The sequence below is a fragment of the Rattus norvegicus genome, chromosome 16 (genome assembly GCF_036323735.1).
Source record: "Rattus norvegicus strain BN/NHsdMcwi chromosome 16, GRCr8, whole genome shotgun sequence".
NCBI lineage: Eukaryota > Metazoa > Chordata > Mammalia > Rodentia > Muridae > Rattus > Rattus norvegicus.
The window spans coordinates 3,500,125-3,519,319 of NC_086034.1; the positions used below are offsets into that span (position 1 = coordinate 3,500,125).

A 19,195-nucleotide genomic window follows, 5' to 3' on the forward strand; every position below is an offset into this window, starting at 1 on the left:
AGAAAGGTTGCTTAACAAGAAAACTTGTAAGCATGTTGAAAATCAAAGATCTTGTCCTGAGAGCCATGGGAGTCTCTGTGGAAATTAAATTCAGAAAGTACTCGGGACCTTATGTATCACTGGCTGAAGGATACATCCTTGTGGTAGGCAAGCAGGCAAAAGGAGAACTGTTAAGAGGCATTGGCCCTAAAGAAAGTTTCTTGAAGGAAGAAGGAACGGAGTGTGCAGTCATGTCTCAGCAGTGATGCCGCAGTGTGTAGCAAAGAGAGTTTGACATGGCGACCAGAGATGGGTGTTTCAGGTTGAGAGAAATGTCATGGGGGAGGGGAAAATGGGTCCCGGTGAATCACTAAACGAGTCCCCATGTTTTAAGTGCTGTACTGTGGAAAGGCTGTGCATCTCCAACTTCCCGTGAGCTCTTCTGGATTTCCAGTTAGGTCCACTCAGAAGACCTGCATGTGGTGGGCCTTTCGTGTATCCTTTGGTTATAGGGACAAGAGCGATCCCAACGGAGCCATTGTTGAACCTGTGTGGAGTTTGAGCAACTAGCATCCTTGTTTGAATCCTTGTGGAAGTTTTCCACAGGCTTTCTTTTCTTCCCCATTAAGGAGTCTTAGTTACTGTTTCTTATCATCCCAGGATGTTCTTTGTGTGGTAGAAAAACAATGTAACTGGGCAAGGATCAGAGTGAGCAGTGAGGATTGCAAGGGCGGGCTATGAGAAGAGGTCCATTTTCCATTTACATTAAAGGAGCCAGATTGCTTAGTTGTTTTATGGGACATAACATGATCACCCAGGCTGCAAGAAATCGGCCACAGTTTAAGAGATATGTTACCAGCAAGATAAATAAAAACAGTCTGAAGTATCAGACCAAACTCAAGTGTTCACCTCTGTTTCACACCCTTCTCTCCTCCCAGACTAATCAAAAGACGCCCCTTCCGCTCACAATTGCTCTGTGTACATTTCTCCCAGATCTGGTATTCATATGAACAATGTGGTTTATTTATATTTCAGCACCAAATTGGAAAGATGACATCATTCATTTACAGTCCCCATCCCATGACATGCCTACTCTCCAACACCTCATTTCGGCAGACACATTTAGGACTGCATAGAGCATCTTGTTTAGCTTGTGCATTCTTTTATGGGACGCAGTTCAAAGGTAGGGGCTTGAGCATTGTTGCTGGTAAGAAAATGACCTCATAAAGTCGCAGGGGCTCCCTTGCAGGAGAAAGGCATCACAGTGTTTAGAATAGCAGTGATATTATTTGTTCGTTTATTCATTTAGCCTCCATCACTCACTCTTGGGCTTGCCCCTTCCTCTGCCACTACCATGGGCCTCATAGTTCATTTCACACACACACCCCCAATTCTATTTGGAAGAAAGCATTTTAGATTTATTAATCCATGAGTTCAAAAGTACAGTCCCCTGTGGCAAGACTGGGATTTTAGGTGTGAACACTGAACTTCAGCATCTCATGTCTGATGGCAGGGGGACTAAAGAGGATCTTATCCACAGGGCTCTACTTCCCTGCTCTTTCTCGAAGGTCTGACTTGTCCATTGGGTCTTCTGATGCATTAAGTGGACATGAAGAATGGAAATGCTAGCAGCTGCCAAAGTTTGCCTGAGCCTTTTTTTTAATTTAGTTTTTAAGCGGGTCTTTTTAATATTTTTATTATTTTATCATATACATGCTTTTTTATGCTCACTTTGGGACCTTTCAAATATTGTACACATTTGAGAAGATGGAATGAATAAATCACGAGGCATCCTTTGGCAGGTAGAGCTGGAACATGAGGTGTTTCCAAAACTTTACAGACCCTGAGTACTTATGGGATAGCTATTTCTACCTGTTCAGCTGTTTGCTGTCTTACCAGCAGCCAAACAAGAAAGGGGGCTTAGAGATTAAAATGAGAAGACCCAGAAATGTCCGTGCCATTTGTCAAGAAATGGCTCTTGGGGCTAAAGTGCATGCCTTCCTTTACTGCTGTAAAGTTGCAATAGTGATTTTTCCTCCCAGGAAATCTTGGAGAGTACAGTTGTACATGAGAAACACTGTGAGCATGCACTGCTTTTGGTCCATACAGCTCTTTATTATTAAATAGTTATTTTGCACAATAAAATTCTGACTGATCGGAATCTCCAATGGCTTACATCTTCGGGCTCTGAGAGTACTGATGGGTCATTGTCATCGTGAACCACCAGTGGGACTGCTGTGCAACCTACATTATGTCCTCAACTCTCGGTGACCTTTTCTACTGAAGAAAGACATGCAGTCCCTGTCCCGAATAGCAGCGCCCTTTGCCCTTCCAGTCACTGCAGCAGTGTTAGCTTGCTGTCTGCTTCTGTGGCCTGAGTGCCAAGGATGCACATAAGGAAAGAGAGGAGGCGTAGCTCCATGGTAGAAAATATGCCTTAGTGTTCACAGTGCCCTGGGTTCAGTCCCCAGCACTGCTAAATGGAAAGATGATAGATAGATAGATAGATAGATAGATAGATAGATAGATAGATAGATAGATAGATGAGGTAGATAGATAGATAGATAGATAGATAGATAGATAGATAGATAGATAGATAGATAGATAGATAGATGAGGTACATAGATAGATAGATAAATAGATAGATAGATAGATAGATAGATAGATAGATAGATAGATAGATAGATAGATAGATGGATGGATGGATGGATGGATGGATGGATGGATGGATGGATGGATGGATGGATAGATAGATAGATAGATAGATAGATAGATAGATAGATAGATAGATAGATAGATAGATAGATAGATAGATGAGGTACATAGATAGATAGATAAATAGATAGATAGATAGATAGATAGATAGATAGATAGATAGATAGATAGATAGATAGATAGATAGATAGATAGATGGATGGATGGATGGATGGATGGATGGATGGATGGATGGATGGATGGATGGATAGATAGATAGATAGATAGATAGATAGATAGATAGATAGATAGATAGATAGATGGGAGAGACAGTCAGGCAGACAAGAGTAGGCTCCTAGAGAAAGTGCTATGAGGCTCAGGAATTAGGATACAGAGGGGGGAAGGGGAGGAATTACAGGCAAAGGACCCAGCATACAAAAAGGAGAACATTCTTATGGGGAAAAAAATGGCGACAATAATGGTAGTAAAGGCATTTGACTGACCATTGCTCCTCAGTTATCCCCGGAAGAATCACACCCATTTTAGGGGTAAGGATATTGAGGGTTGGACAGTTAATCATCTTAGGATAGTACAACCTATAAAGTTAGGTGGAGCAACACTTGAATCTAGGCGGTCCTATCCTTAAACTCAACCTTTCTGACTCTCCGGGCTAGCTAACTTCTGCTCTTTTCAGCGGGCCTTGGGCATTGTTTCTGTTGTTGTTATGTTGGCTTGGTTCAACCAGTTCTGTACCCTGTTTCTTGCCCCCTGGCTCTCAGTATTAAACTGTGACTCCGAGACTCCCCTACGATGGACACCACACCATTGGAGCAGTCAGCTTGGTTTCCACTGACGTTGCACTAATTCTTTCAAAGAACAATGGCAGTTAAAATATGTGTAGACACCCTTTTCCTGAGAAGCCACTGTAGCAGCAAACTTGTCTCCATCAGTACTCCTGCATTTGGCAGTTTTGGTATGCACTTTCCTGCCTTGTCCTGTGAGGGCATTGTTTGTTATTCTGTGTCTCCACATATCCCTCTCCCAGCACTCCTTCCAGGGCCTCCTGGGGGCCTTCTCTAGAGTGTAGGATGTGACTATAGGCATCTTGTAAGTCCATCCTGGATCTCTTTGACTATACCTTACGATGTGTTTGTCTCCCTCTTAAAAAGTGCATTGACGTGTACAGGTGTTACCTAGCTAGCTCCAAGGGAATGATTTAAACTTCCTTTACCAAAGCTAATGGCACAACTCCTTTACTGCATTTCAATGTGCCTAAAAATGAGAACTTCTGGATTGATGTAAATGGAGCAGTCCTTGTAGGTGCTGTCATTGTGCCCTGTGCTTATTGGGCTTGTCGTCTAGCTCCTGATGGCGTCTTCCCTGCTTTTCCTTCTGCACAGACCCAGAATAGAATGAAGCTGATGGCAGACAACTATGACGACGACCACCACCATTACCACCACCACCACCATCACCACCACCACCGGTCTCCTGGGAGGTCACAGCATTCCAACCACAGGCCCTCTCCGGACCAGGTCAGTTTCATTGCTGCTTACCTCTAGAACCCCTCTTACGCTTTGGATATTTTAAGATAAAATAAATAATCCTCGAGAAATAATAAACAGCATAAAGTGATACGCTCTTTGAACTGAAACTAATAGCTTTGGTATTTATTTCCATCACTCGGGGAATCTAAATGTTTTCCTTTCTCCTTCCTCTTTAAGGTTTTGTCTTTTCTTGTTTATACTATGCATTTTCTTTCCTCCCCTCCTTTCTTCTTTCCTAGATATGCAGCTTGCTGCTGGCTCATATCTAAGGACTAGTTACTTTGGAAAGTACCTTTCCAAGATTTAAAAGAAAGCCCGCGATTCCCAAAAGCTTGGCAGCCAGAGAAACCATGAGTTTTCTGAGCTCTCTCCTGCAGAAGCTCTCAGTAGTGTGGGTTAGTGGTGAGGTACAACACCAAAAGGAGGCTCTGTTTTGCTGCCCTTTTTGTCAGCGACGTCAAGGAGTCCAGTTTATTTGCTTTGGAGCCTATCTCCTCCTTGACCAAGTAAAGCAAATGAAAAGACAAAATGACAAAACTGGAAAGGAAAAAGAGAAAAAAGCCTGCAGTTTTCAACTGGGTCCACACTCATCTACTATGCAAAAAGTATACTGTCTAGTAATAAAACTCCTGAAGGTGATTCATATGCAAATTACCAACCTGGGTGCAAATTAACCAGAACAATATAATCAATGTGAGTAGGTTTCTTTTCTTCTTTTACTGTTCCTTTGTAATGGTGGATCATAACATGGTTTGTGCAATAAATTCCATGTGGTGGGTGGGATTAGGTAGGGGCACAGAATCCCCTGTGGAAGCCAGAGTACCTCAGACACAGGCAAGAAGCACTGTGGTACTAACTGCATGTAGAGAGCACATCAAAGTTTGCTTGTTATCAGAGGCCTCTCTTCTTCATGCCATGGGCATCCCAAAGAAGCTAGTTAAGGTCTAGTCCTTAAAATGTTTTGTCAGAAATAAAACTCCAGGGGGAGCCAGTTATATAGAACACAAACCATGGAAATAGTGACCTTTGTACCCTGAAGAACTTACCCTCAGAGACCCCAGGACTGCAGAAGGTTGCCTTACATGGATTTGAGGATTTCCAAAGCCATGTGCAAAAAGGCTCCAGTGCATAACCTTTGAAACAGCCTAGAGTCTGGTGACCTTGAAAGACTAATTGTATGTCCTTGGTTTTGTTCGGTTTTATGTATCAGTTTTTGCCCCTGCCACCTCATGCCCACTCCTGCTCATCCCAGCATATCTGAGATCACTGCCCTTGTTTGCTGCCCCTTGGCACACCGCCTGTTGTTCCTTGGCATTCTCCCATGACTAGTCAGTGTGAGGCTTCATTGGCGTGAGGCCCAAAGACCTCTCTTTGGCTGTCCTCCTGAACCAAGAATGCCAGAAGGCCACCCTGGACTTTCCTCTCCCCAAGACATAGTAACAGAAATCATGGAAGGATACCAGGAAGAACTGGAGTAAGTCAGCCACAGACATGTTGACATAACAGAGACATGTGTCCTAATATGCCCTGCTGGAAATGGTGACCAGATCAAATCTGTCTGCTTTGCGAATAGTACTTCTCACAAAATCTCAACTCCTGACACTTCTCCATGGACTGGCAATAGAGTGTCTTGCCTGTTCAATTGCTCCCTCCTGTGTCTATATCATTAAAGGTTTCCACAGAGCAGCCATGGTCCTGCAACATTGGGGCTCCAAAAGTTGTCTGCCTGACACATGCCCTAGGGCCCTTGGACATGTCTGCAGTTAGTGAATGCTTTGAACAACACTTGGGCACAGGATTAGAACCTACATCCTTCTTCAGGAAAAAAAAATCCCATGCTCCAGAAGGAAGGCTACCTGGCTAGACTTTGGTTACCAGTAGTTTGCTCTGTCAGCCAATCCCTGGAGCAAATGTCACATGCCAGATCTATGTAGAGCCTAGAGAAGACTATGCAGGCAAGATAAAACCCTGTCCTCACAGTGCTTGCTCTTCAGATCCAGCACAACAATCTAGGTCCCTTAGTGTCTACTCACTGTTTTTTCTTGTTCATGTCGATCAGAACAAGATAGGTGAAAGGCTGATGTTAATTAGGGCCATGCTTTCTGCGCTTACAGTTTATGGTAGAAGCAAAATGGCCTTACCCAGAAGGGGAATTTTACAATTTCCAGTGAGCAAAGGAGAGTTAAGCACGGACCTCTGCTGTGCTGCTTGGTGGGCACCGGAAATGGACTTACTAGAACTCCTGTGTGAAATTCCCTGTTAGACCATGGCCTCCAGATTTAGAAAACGGCGTCCTCCCCTGCACTGGTATCAATGACCTAATATCAATGGGGGCATCGTTAAGGAGCTCAGTCACAGAATGTAGCACTTATGAAAACCCACAAAGTCTCTCCCATCTGATCACCCCCACCCCCATGCAGGACTCGATAGCGTGGTGTACAGTGATGCCCCAGAGGCTAGAGCTACTCCTTAAGAGAAACTGAGAGCCATGTGTTGGAATGTGCCATCCTGACAGTCTAGGCAAGGAGCTAATTTGTGTGAGATTCCGTTTGATGTCCACTGTGCTCAGTCAGCTGAGCTGACCTAAAGGGAGAAGATGTCTTCCTGTGAGTCTTCCAGCCTTGGCCTTCCCTCAGGGTCAACCAGCTGTGTCTTCAGGACAAGCAGCCACAAACCCTTGCCCTTGCTTCCTGAAGTGGAGGACAAGATCTGAACACATGAAAGCGAGGAACTATGAAAAATCAGTCACTTTGTTACGTTTCCAGAGAAACTCACTTTTCTCCCCCTCAGGAAACACACGTATTGCCAGGCACTAGCAGAATTATATTTCTTTTCCATTTCTCTCCTGTCCCTTTGCCCTTCACTGTGAGTTTTTGATTTCTCTTTGAACGAAACTGAATCTAAGCATTTTAAGTCTAAACTCACGTTTCCCCAAGTAACGGCTAGAACATTAGTCCCACGAGGGACGTCTTGGACCACGGTAGGCCAAGAATTTCGGGAAAGTAGTGCACATTTTAACTCTGTCTCCTGGCCTCACAGTCCTGTTAGCAGATCAAGGGATCTAAAGTGGCATATAAGAGAGAAAGCTCTATAATCTTATTTAATCCAGTGTTTCCCAGACTTATTTGATCATGGCTTTAATTTTTTTTTCCTGCAACATCTGTGCTTTGAGAAATAGTATTCTTGGGCTATCAGGTGAAAAAAAGAGACTACCTAGTGTAAAACAAGACTGATCCTATTTCGAGCAGTACCTTCATGGGAGATTTTAGGCATTATCCCTAGTGATTAACATAGTGGAAAGTGGGAGTACCTCTGCTATTCATTTCCTGGGGAGTAAGTGGTCTCAATACGAACAGTGAAGATTTGAACTATGGGAGCCATTTACCACCGGTGAGGCCACAGAAATCAAAGCCAGTGATAAATACACTGTCCCTCAGTGAAGCACAAAGCAGATGGGAGGGGATGGGGGGGATTGGAAGAAGCAATCAGAGAAGTAATGGCAGAGTTTGAGTCAACCACCTAACTTTTGCCTGAAAATGGGTCAGGATCTAGAGGCCAGGAACCCCAGGATGACTCCAGTCTTCAAATATTTCCAAGCAGAAAAGAACATCCTAACAATGTAGTAATAATGTAAGAAACCTGCTTAGACCAAGAGGTAGTCACAAAGTACAGAACAAATATTTCCCATGACATAATAAAGACCAAAGTAAACGAACATGCTAGAGGCCCACTAGTGATTCAGCCTTTATTGACATTACCAAGATTGGTTTTGCAAAGCCAAGTGGTAACACAGTTTCTCCTAAATGGCCCCTGCATGTACAGCCATCAGTATTGTCTGTTATTTAATTTAGATAGTACTCTTCTCTGCCTTAAAGCACACTAGTGATACCAGATCTTTCTGCCTTGGGGGGGCATCTTATAACTTTTACTGTCCCACAAAAAGGCAAATTTTAGTAAACGCTTTTCATTGCCTCTTGAATTTATTCTAGCCCCGTCATTGAGAAAGCTGCATAGCGCAGTGGAATGTAGGATCGTCAGGTCAGGTCAGCCTGCCCGTTGTGTGCCTATGAATGCCCACGTTTCTATACTGGGTGCTGAGTGGACTGTTAAATCTTTACAGGTCCAGGCGTCCCTGCTTGCTCGTTCTAATGCCTGTACATGGGAGGAACCTGATACTCTGATTATAGTGTGGAAATGGGATGCAGGACCTGAACATTTTAGAGCTGGAATAGGCAACACTTTCTGAAGTCCAGGAGAAGAATCTTCTGTCTTCTCCTGCCCCCCCCCCATTCACTGAATGAAAATACCCAAGCACAGGAAGTGGAGGCTAAGTGCGTTCTGCTATCTAAATGATTTCCAGATCTTGAAATTTTAAATCCTTATTTCTCTAGGAGGGGACATAGATTCCACAAGTATGGAGGCATAACACTTATTAGAATTATAGAAAAATGGGTGATTGAATTCTATGTTAGTGTTCTTTTTGTCTCTTGCAAAATATGTATATATCTGTCTGACCGCTGAGTCAATGTTTCCTGAATGATCTGTTCACTTAATATAAATGAAAAAGACGGGCAGATGAAAGTGTCCCTGTTATGTAGGTTAAAAAGTGGTATTTGGAGAGATCATCCATGATCTAAAGACACATAACTGGACTGGAGAAGCACCTCAGTGATTAAGAGCTTTTGCTGCTCCTCTGGAGGACCTAAGTGCAATCCCAGCATCGAGTTGAGTGGCTTAGAACAACCTGTAACGCAGCTCTAAGGATCCTACGCCCCCTTCTGGTCTCCATTGGTACCTGCACTCACATGTACCTACCTTGCCCCCTACAGACATGCATACACAGACACACATAAATAAGAAATTTTTAAAAATTGTTATAAGTCATTAACAAATAAACACATGAAACTAAAATCTCCCAGCTCAGGCAAGTGCCTCTAAGTGCGTTGGTTGCAAACCCTTTGGCTGCCCATATAGATTTTGCTGTGCAGATGTGTGCTCTCCTGGCCAAGTCAGCTCCATTATTTCTAGAATGCAAATGTGTTTTTCCTCCCCAGCTGCACTATATAGTACATTTTATCTAGTAGTGTGATCTTTTCCCCCAACACCGAATTAAAATATGTCATCAGTTTCTTTCCCATTTGCCCCCACTTTTGCTGCCCACTGTCTAATCTTCTGTGGTGTGTTCTCACACAGCATTTTCCCTGCCCTCCCTTTATGCTTCTATATTCTGGCTGTTACTTTGTTGATGAAAATAAGAGTTCTCGCAAGCTCTGCTATGGCCATGGGATCACCGGAGAGTGTTTCTCAAGTAGAAGCAGAACTGACCCAGAAGGGAGTGTTCTGTGGACCATGGGACACTCTTAGTAGATGACTACCAGAACCCATACTCGACTGCACACTTACCTTTGAACCTTGACACACATGGGAGCCGAGAGCAAAGGAGGGTCTTTCCCCTCACTCCAGGCCTATCTCCCGTTCAAACAGGATAATGGGGGTATTTTCAGGTAGTGACTAGTCCTGGCAGATGCTGGCTTACCCCCCTCCCCTGTTTTGAATTCTGAGTTTTGAAGGCTTGTTCTGCAAATCTATCCCCAGAAAACTGATTGCACAAATATTTGGCCCACTTCAGTTGGCAAGTCTCCAGACTCTGTCTTCAACTACAGTGATCATTGGTCCTCTCTCTGCTGCCATTGGCTACCGTGAATGCTCCCAGCATGCCCTGCCTCTGAGCTGTGATGCTTTAACACAGAGCCTGATGCCCAGGGGACAGGACTGCAGCATTTATTGCGTTGGTTTTGAGCCTCCTAGATCCCAAATGTGTCCTCATTTCTCTTTCCCCACGCCAAAGATCTCTAAATTTGCTTTAACTGGAAATAAGAGGAGAGGTATTGCCTTCTTGCCCTCCTGCCTCACATACAGCTCACACCTGAGCCTTAAGAACCTGCTTTAGGGAGAATACTCAGGCTCCTTAACGCATTCCCATGGAAGAGGAATTTGACGGCAACTAGACAAATAGTCCTCCTTCCAGGTCATGGCTGAAGGCAGATGACCTATCCAGGCCCCAGATGCTTTCTGTCTGGCAAACCCCACAAGCATCCCTTTGACATTTGTGTGCAGTCCATGTGAATTTGACAGAACCACATCCCCAAAGACAGTCAGTCAGCAGTTCCCGTCTGCCTTCTGGTCCCTATGACAAAGCCATTGGAGAACCCCAGAGACCCCTCTGCCCTTTGTGAAACGTGGGACTGGAGCCTGTGATTGGAGTCCACACAGTAGAGTAGCCAGAGCAAAGCCCTCGGAGTTCTGACAGAGTTCAGTGTGCTCTGTGGCCCCCAGAAGATGAATTCTACACATAAAGTTGTTATTCTTAGCTTTTGCTTAGGAAAGGAAAAAAAGAATTTATGTTTTGAGGTTAAATGGGTGTGGGGCAAATGTATACACGGAGTCCTGTGTGTATATATGTACGTATCGCTATGTGTCAGGATGAACTGAGTATGTCTCCACATGTGGAAGAATCTCACACGATAATGTTTAGCTAGAAATTTCTCTCCTCTAGATGTGTGTGTATATTTTCATGTTTACTACCTGGAAGAAAAATTTAACCACTGTGTATCAGATTCACAAAAAATGTAATTACAGAACAGCAGGGGTGAGGGGTAGCAAAGAGTGGGAGGGAGGGAGGAGAAAAAGGTGGAGAGGAGAGTGCAAAGGAGGGAAGAGGAGGAGAGGAGAGATAAGACTGTAGTCTCACTCTAATCATTTCTAGTTCTGCATGCCCCTTAGATCACACGTCTAAAGTTTGCCCGAGGACAGCGTTTTTGTTGTCTGTTTGTTGCATGTGTTGCACATTCGATTTCATGGCCACTTTCTGAAAGAAGCCTTGACCTTTGACTTCACAGCCAATGGCCCATGAAGAGCCCTCCTCTGGGCACTGCTGTTTATTGGATGGGAAAGGGGTTCAGAGGTTCCAACCACTGGCATTCCCAAGCCAGACCCGCTCTGAGCTAGAGCCAGTGATAGCCTCTATGTCCATGGACCGTATGCCTAAGAGCCCCTTGCTTCTTTCCCATGCACTTCTTTGGCCAGAAGTAGATTGGAAGATATGGTGTTTAAAACTCAGCAGATCGCAGAAACACACATGTGAGCTAAAAAGAGAGCACAAACACCACCTTCCCATGATCTTCCCAATGCACATCAGAAGTTCTCAAAGCCACTAAAATGTGTGCCAAATGGCCCATGCCATCTTCTCACCGTTGGGAAGGAAAGGTGGAAGTCTATTTGTTTGCTTACTTTTAAGAGCAGAAGTTCTGGAGTGACACTCTGTGGGGCCACAGGTAAAGAGGAAGATAGAACAGATGCTGCTGGTTAAGTGACTCTTTCCTCTGCTGCAAGTTGCACGCTCACCCAACCATCCCGGGCCCGGGAAGAAGCAGGTTAACAGGCACTGGGAAACTGGCTTTGCAGATTATTGCCAGAACTCTTTAATCTGGGTGTGATGTTAATTCCTCCTGTGTAAGCACATGAGGCAAGCCCTGATAAACCCTGCAGAGATGGTCTTAATGTGTGGGAAAAAGAACATAGCTGCTTGGTGTGATGAGACACTCTGGACAGAAAGGAGTTTCAGTCAGAGGAGGCTAGCACCTATTCAGGATTCTGCTCTTACTCCATCTAGGGCAAAGCAAGGCTTTTTCCTTTTGCTGGTTTGTTTTAGTTTTACATTGTGTTTGTAGTATTAGGGCTTCATTAAGAGATTTGTTGCCCTGTCTTTCCAGTCAGTAGGGCTTCCAGGCCCAGCCCACACTCCCCAGCCTGTCTGTAGGTGGAACTCAGGCTTGGCAACATCAGAGGCTGGGTTCTCTTTCAATGTGCTGCCTTAATCCAGTCACATTTGTCTAACAGGCGGCTTGTCAACTCTCTATTGAAAGGGGGTGGCCAACCTTGAAGTGCTGGGAAGCCGGGAAATCCATTTTATATTGCTGAATACCACTGCCTCTCTCCCACCCCCTTTAACTGATGTAATAAGGATCATCTTTGACTTACACACTCCAGGCACTTGCAGCTCTTCAGAGATAAGGCAACAGCTGAGGAAAAGAAGCTGGAGGCATCTTTTAATATACACTGCACTCACTCTCAAAGCCTGGAAGTTATTTACACACACACACACACACACACACACACACACACACACACACACACACACAAAACACTGGCACTGGACACATTCTGATTCAGAACGAGCTGAGGAGGAGCCTCTTGCTTTGTGCAGCCTGAAGATATTAAAATTAAAATGCTTAAGCATGGCTCTCTCAGTACAATTAGCTTGTTTCTATACATGCATTGTCTAGAATGTTATTAGGGTTACATCAAGAAATTTGTTTATTCATGGCAAGAAAGTCCAGAATGCCCCCAACCCAAACGATGTGCCACGTTGGGAGTAGTTGAATTTTCATTCTGCAATGTAACTCTCCCAGCAGCCCACAAAGTATGGGAGCTGCATGGATCCCACTTCTTCCTCTGTAAGCAACTAAGGAAAGTAAAAAAAAAAAAAAAAATCTAGATTTGGTGGCCCACCAGCCAGGAAATAATCCAACCAGAGCCATGTTCAAAACATAATTTTTACTGTGTTTAACAAAGCCAAGTGTTAATGACTGATAGGTGAAGGAGCAAAAATACAGCCTGTCTTCACGCCTGTCCCTTTTTATGGCTCTTTGGCAGTGGCTCGGCTTCTAGCAGATGTTGACTTTGCACTCCCAAACAATATTATCGGCCAATAGAGAGCTTTCCAGCAGTTTCCTCTTCAGCCCAGAGAACTGGATCTGTTCACCAGGGACTGGCTTCTCCGATTTTCTTTCTCTTGAAAGAAATATGAAAAAGTTCTTTTACGGCACTACAATTTGTTTTAGTGAGCGCCCAAAGATGCCAGGTTCAAAATGGAGGAGAAGGGCTATCACCAAAGCATCTATAATGTTCTTGGCAGCTTGGCAAGAGTGTCTCTGTAGTGGCCTTGCCCCGAGCTTTCTGAGATCCCATCTACTTGGGTCCACCCCTCTCCCCTGAGAGGTGCCCTAGTGAGACTTTTCAAGCATGGACCACACCAGGCATCTCTTAATCAGCCAGAGAAGTGTCCTCCTTGGCTAGGAAAGATGGAAAATCCAGAACATTCCGTGGACACACGGGCAGTGACCTTCAGCTCAGCAACTCTAGAAGCCAGGCAGTATTCTCTCACAGCGGGCTCAATTTCAAAAGCAAGAACAAAGCCTACATCCTTGCTCATTTATAAATATCTTATTGGCTCCTGTGGCTGAGAACCTACCTTCCAGAGGAACTGAAGACACTGCCCTTCCCAACAGGGATATGGACATTTTTGCTGAGGCAGTGCTGTTATGGCCACGTGAGCAAGTTCCATGGCCTGTGAGGATCTTTTTCTGCCAAGAGTAAAAAAACAACCCCTAGGTTGTCGCATCATACACCAGCCAGTATCATCACCTCTTGGGGAGGAGGGCAGTGCACACTCCAGAGTTCTTCAGAGCTGAGCTACACAGAGTCAACCCACACCACCAAGCGAGATCCAAATAGGCTCTCAAGGGTTCATCCCTGGCAGTCAGAACTTTTGCACTTGAGCAGTGTGGAATTTTGCCTTGGCTCCACAGCACGCTGCCTGGTGTCCTTTTAGTGGTTTGCCTTGTGTTCCTCTCTGCTCAACTTCTTATACCTGTACAAAAAGCTACCTGACGCCTGTGTCTCGGGCCCATCTTGAAACTTGGTGGAGAAAAAATAGAAGGTTGTTGGCACTCTAGAGGAGGCATAGAGGAGGCACTGATAGCATCTATACCTACAACAGCAAGAACATGTATGTGAGCTGGCTGAGGCCCAGCCTTCGGGGAGCACGTCTGCCAGTAGGTCCTGCAGGTGAAAGGAAGTGGCAGTCAGGTGATGAGGTCACAACCATCCCTTACTCCCTCACCTGGGTAAAGGATCTGATCTGTTGACGTCCCTGGACAGGACAGATATAAGACGAAGCAGTCTTTAGAGGGAAGATTTGGACTTAAGCTTCTGCCATCCTGTTTGCCTTCATGCACTCTGCAAGTAGACCTGTTAAGAGGACTTGATTTTTAGGAACCTAGGCTCAGCACATGTTATAAGCCCCACACCACAGCCCTGCTTTTGTGACTTGAAGTGCCAGAGAAGCTATGATCAAAAGTAGGAGTCAGGGAAAGTCTTGAAACGGTTCACACTGACCTGATCCCACACAGTGAGATTTGAACAGGAGGCTGTTTTAAGTTCCCACAAGGAGGTGGTTAAGTTCCCATAAGCACCATGAGCTGTTCACTGAAAGTGTCTCTCCCTTGACTCCACCCTCTTTTCTAATTAAGATGGGTATGACAATAAAGTCTTCATAAGGAACTTAATCCTCTAGATCTAAGAAAAAAATCAATCTAATAACTCAAGAAGGACTACAGACGTTTCAGAAAGCATGCCCAGGGAGAGGCTCGGATTTGCCTCCCTGCTGTACCTAACATTTAAAGATAGAGACCAATTAAAGGCTTAGCCCGGGTTGTTTATCATGTCAGGCTATCAGGTTCCTGTTCAGAGCTTTCTTGATGAGCTAATAAATGCCCCCACTAACACACATACACAACAGCAAGCCTTTTGACTTGTCAACAATGACTTAGCTCCTCTGCTTCTAGATCTTGTCATCAACAAACCCATAGTGAGTGGCCCATCCAGGCAGGAATTTGTTTTATCTCAGTCTTTAGAGAATCCCATTAGAGACAGGCATCTGGACTGTAGGGTTTCCATCCAGGCCTTTTGTCCAGCACATTGTCCTTAAAGCCATAGATGCATCCTGGGGTTGTTTGACATTTAAGCCTCCCCTAACCTGGGAACTGGCTGTTTTGTGGTCTCTCTTTTCTGGGCTTCAATCCACAGAGCGTGTTCCCAGCTTCAGATGCTGTAGACAAAAGCAAACAGATGCCTGATGGACCAGAGCAATCTCTTCCCATCCAGATACCTTGGCAACTTCCGGCAGAGCATTTGCTCACAGAGGACACACCAGGGATCGAACGCCAGTCAGCGTCTAGAAAAGCCACTGCAAAGTAGATCTGGAAACAGAATCACCAGAAGAGAAAACAGGCTCAGTAGATGCGTTTTAAAGCTCCAAGCATCCCTGAATGGTGTGGCAGCAAGCTAGGGATCAAGCATCCTTATAGGTTTTGTTGATGTTTGTTCTTGTTTTGTCTGATCTCTGGTTTTACATTTCTGTCGGGTAAGGTTTCTGAAGAGCATAATATTTGCATAAAGAGAGGCAAGCATGGAGCAGTCAGCCAGCTGCAAATGTTTGGAAGACATGGAGAGGCAGCCTCTCGGATTAGCGCCTGCATCTTTGTTTTGTATTCCTCAAGTGGGCACTCACTCTGACCCAAAGCCCTTGGCGATGAGGGTCAGTTCACGTTTATGAAGGCAAGAAAGACAAGCAATGGCCTCCATTTACCTTTCTAGTTTCTTTTAAAACCTGTTCAACGTTGAAAATGAACTATTTTAAAATACATAATATTCTCAGCTCGTGAGAGGAATTCGTCCACATTTCTACCATGTTAAATGTTCGCTGAGTTTATATTGGGCTGTCATATTTCTTTACTTTATCCACTAGCGTACAAGACGTGGATCTCAACATCTGGTTTTTAATAACTCTCGACATCTGGGAGCTCCTTCTTATTCCTATGGTGGCCGAGGAACAGTAGTGATATTGGCAGTGTATATTTTCAAGCTACAGCTCCTGTCTGTTTCAATCATAATTAATTACCACTCTTTAATGTATTTAATTTGCTAAAAGTGATTTGCATTGGACCACACTTCACTGTTAGGGAAGCAGGGGCAGATTTTGGTGGCACTGGCTTTCTTTTTCTTTTTCTTTTCTTTTGAAATTGAAATCCTATACGAATGGGCTTGGAGCAAACTCCATGTAAATGTGCTGTTGGGCTTTAAATGCAAAATGAAATCCACTGCTCGCAAGCAAAGTTATTTGACAGCCATTTAGGAAGTGGTCAGCGGGGGCTCTGGGCTGCATTTTACAGAAAACCGCCAATTTTGTTTCGTAACTGGCAAATTGTAGCATCGTTCCATGCCTGGGAGTTTTCCTACAGAAGTGACTTTGGGGATCAAGAACCTTATGATGAAAGTCAGAGAATATGTAAACATATATTCAAGAATATGTTTACTTACACACACACACACACACACACACACACACACACACACACACACACTGAAAATTTCTGCATTGAGTTGTACAGGTTACTAAGTCCTCAAAACTTACTTAATGCTACACTGGAGTGTCCTGCTGGAAAGTTTTCTTCTTTATTAATGTGAAAAGGAACATCAAGTCTACTTTTCTCCAGAAATAGAGGGGAAATTCAGTGAGGGTGACAATACACTCTCCTCAGTCCTAGAGGAAGTTACTGCCAGAACACTGGCTAGTAAATACATACAGTCCCCCAGGTTGATCACTTGTTCTCTGCCAGGATATTCCTACTGAAACTCTCAAGTGAAGATTCATACTGATTTCTCCACTTCAAACTCTCCTGATTGACTCAGGTCCCGTGGGGGATTCTCAAGTTTTGTGAAACACTGATTTTTTTTTTATTTTACTTTTTGGCAGTCTGAAGTCTCTGGACCTTTCTTCAAAATAATATTTTAAATGCATAAGAGAAACAAAGGGGGTAAAAGCTGTATTGGGAATCGGTTCAAAGACTCTGTGTCTTAATCCTCAAGTAGATAAAAAATTATCTTGGCTTACTGATGTATTATGAAACCACATACTGAATTGTGTGAAGTTCCTGGTCTTGGAGGTCTAGGGTAGTGGCATTTACGTATGATTCAACCTTCTACTCCAGCCAACCCCTGCAACAGCACAGCCCCTCGTGTGAAGGAACCGTCCAAGTTACCTTTTTCTTTCTAGTTTTCAAAACAAAACAAAGCAAAGAATAACAACAACCACAAAACCCCAATCCTGACAAACTCTGCTGTCTTTGGGCTGTTGTGAAAAGCACCCTGCTCTCAGATGATGTGCTGGGACAACTCTACCTTACATGCTTGTTCAGATACACCCTGTGACAAGGAGACTTGTTCACAGCGGAGACCTTGCCTTAGAGAATACTATTGTCTTCAAGAATTTGGTTTCCCTGCTTTATTGGCTACTTCTTTACAAGAAGAAATTGGCCAGAGCTATTTCAAAAGTATTTCCAACCAGAATACAAGCCAAATTGTTTTCTGTCTATCCATAGCTGAACACAATGCTAGATTAAACGTCTTTTCTGCAGACATTTCTCAGAGATGAAAATTTATACTCTTTTGAAAAAAAACATTTTTGATTGTAAAATCAATTGTTCATCATGTTTACACCTTTCTATAGGCCAAGCACAAAATAGAACCCAACAATTAAGACCATAGAGTGCTGGAAACATTGTAAAATAACCAGTGTGAGTTATTACCTGCTAAAGAGTGTATTACAACTAAGCAAATAGTTTTTTTTAATTCTTCTTCAACTTTTATTGATACTTCAAGCTTAAGAGAAATTAGGGGTATTTGATTACTGTAATTACTTCTCTGCTTACTTTAAAGGCTTAATCCACTCTTTAGGCATATGCAATTCAGATTGCATGCTTTCCAAAAAAATAATCATCTGCTAATGTAGACTAATTTTAATCTCCTAATCCAATCTTGACAGAGTCACAACTTGAGTGGGTGGAATGTTTTTGTGTGGGGTTACCATAGATACAAACTTGGTTATGCATTTGACAAGCCAGTGAGGTGGAACTTTTAAGTTACTACATTTTTTTTCCTTGCTCTTTAAAATGAGACAGAAAGTGCAGATTCGTGTGCCTTTCAGTGCACGTCGGTGTGACTAACCTTCTCTTCTTTCATTCTGGCGCTCCTCCTCTCTGTGCTCCTCCCCACCTCGGGCCGGCCGCAGGATGACGAGGAGGGCATATGGGCATAGCCGGGCCTGTAAACCAAAGTTCCAGTTTTGTTTTGAGGGGTGAGAAACCATCTTTTCTATCATTTCTCTTTAAAAAAAAAAAGCAAAAAAGATTGCATTCTAGTGTTGTATTGTGTGCGTGTCCAATTGTGCTTGCTGATGTTTGTGTCTGTGTCCTGTGTTTGCTACTGTGTTCCATGAGCGCAGAATGGCCGCGTGCTCTGACCATTCCCAAGAACCCAGCCCATCCCACCTTGCCTCCCTGCCCCTCCATACCACCACATCTTTGCTCTGCCTTGTTGGGGCTGGGTTTAGCACGATCCAAATGTTTCTATATCATTTCAAATGTAAACTGTACCCTTAGGATTTGTATACAGTCTTCTAAGGCATGATTGGAAACTCAAAAGGTTGACATAATTCTCCAGTCGAGATTTGCAGCTGACTGCTTGCTTTACCAGATATACCAGTATGTTGTGACTCTCGTGTCCTTCCAGTCCTGTCAAATGTTTGGCAAGGAATAAGGACAATAAACGTATATATCTTAATGGAGCTGAAATTGTCATCTCTAAGAAGCCTGTTGGATGGATTGTATTGTCCCTTCTGTGGCAGTTCTGAAGAAGACATAAGGATCAAGGCATAATCATCACAAATGGGTAACTGTAACTCTTCCAGGGTTAGAATGGCTGTGTTGCTGTAGGAGGTCTTACTGGTATTTAATCTGTGGCTTTTTATTAAAACTTGTGCTTTTAAGAGGATTTGAATTATTAATGATATCATTTTTATAGGGGGCTTTTGTTTTTTGAAAAGCTGATCTTAGCAGTGAATTTTTGTTTTCTGTACTGTAATTGAGTAGGCGTGTGTATAAATACCACACAGTTAGAAATGGAGTATGGAGCTCCTGCTGCTGGGAATAGTTCTCCAATACACCATGAATGTTTACCACTGAGTCAGAACACCCTGGAGTTGGTGACATGGGTCTGCCCTTCAACTTGATGAC

At 43.8% G+C, this 19,195-nt stretch overlaps 1 protein-coding gene across 29 annotated transcripts in view; it reads left to right on the top strand.

Annotated features, from left to right (window-relative positions):
* Erc2 (ELKS/RAB6-interacting/CAST family member 2) overlaps positions 1 to 19,195 on the top strand; it is an 860,860-nt gene that overhangs the window by 680,726 nt on the left and 160,939 nt on the right. For 21 of the 29 annotated variants that reach the window (XR_010058279.1, XM_063275106.1, XM_063275108.1 and 18 more), the window contains one exon: positions 4,074 to 4,208. Coding sequence is in view for 25 of the 29 variants with exons in the window: in XM_063275106.1 (XP_063131176.1) it covers positions 4,074 to 4,208 (135 nt within the window). In the remaining 4 variants the exon portion in view is untranslated. Of the gene's footprint in view, positions 1 to 4,073; positions 4,209 to 18,192; positions 18,954 to 19,195 lie in introns of those variants that run through there. The other 8 variants (XR_010058280.1, XR_010058281.1, XR_010058282.1 and 5 more) reach the window with 2 other exon arrangements.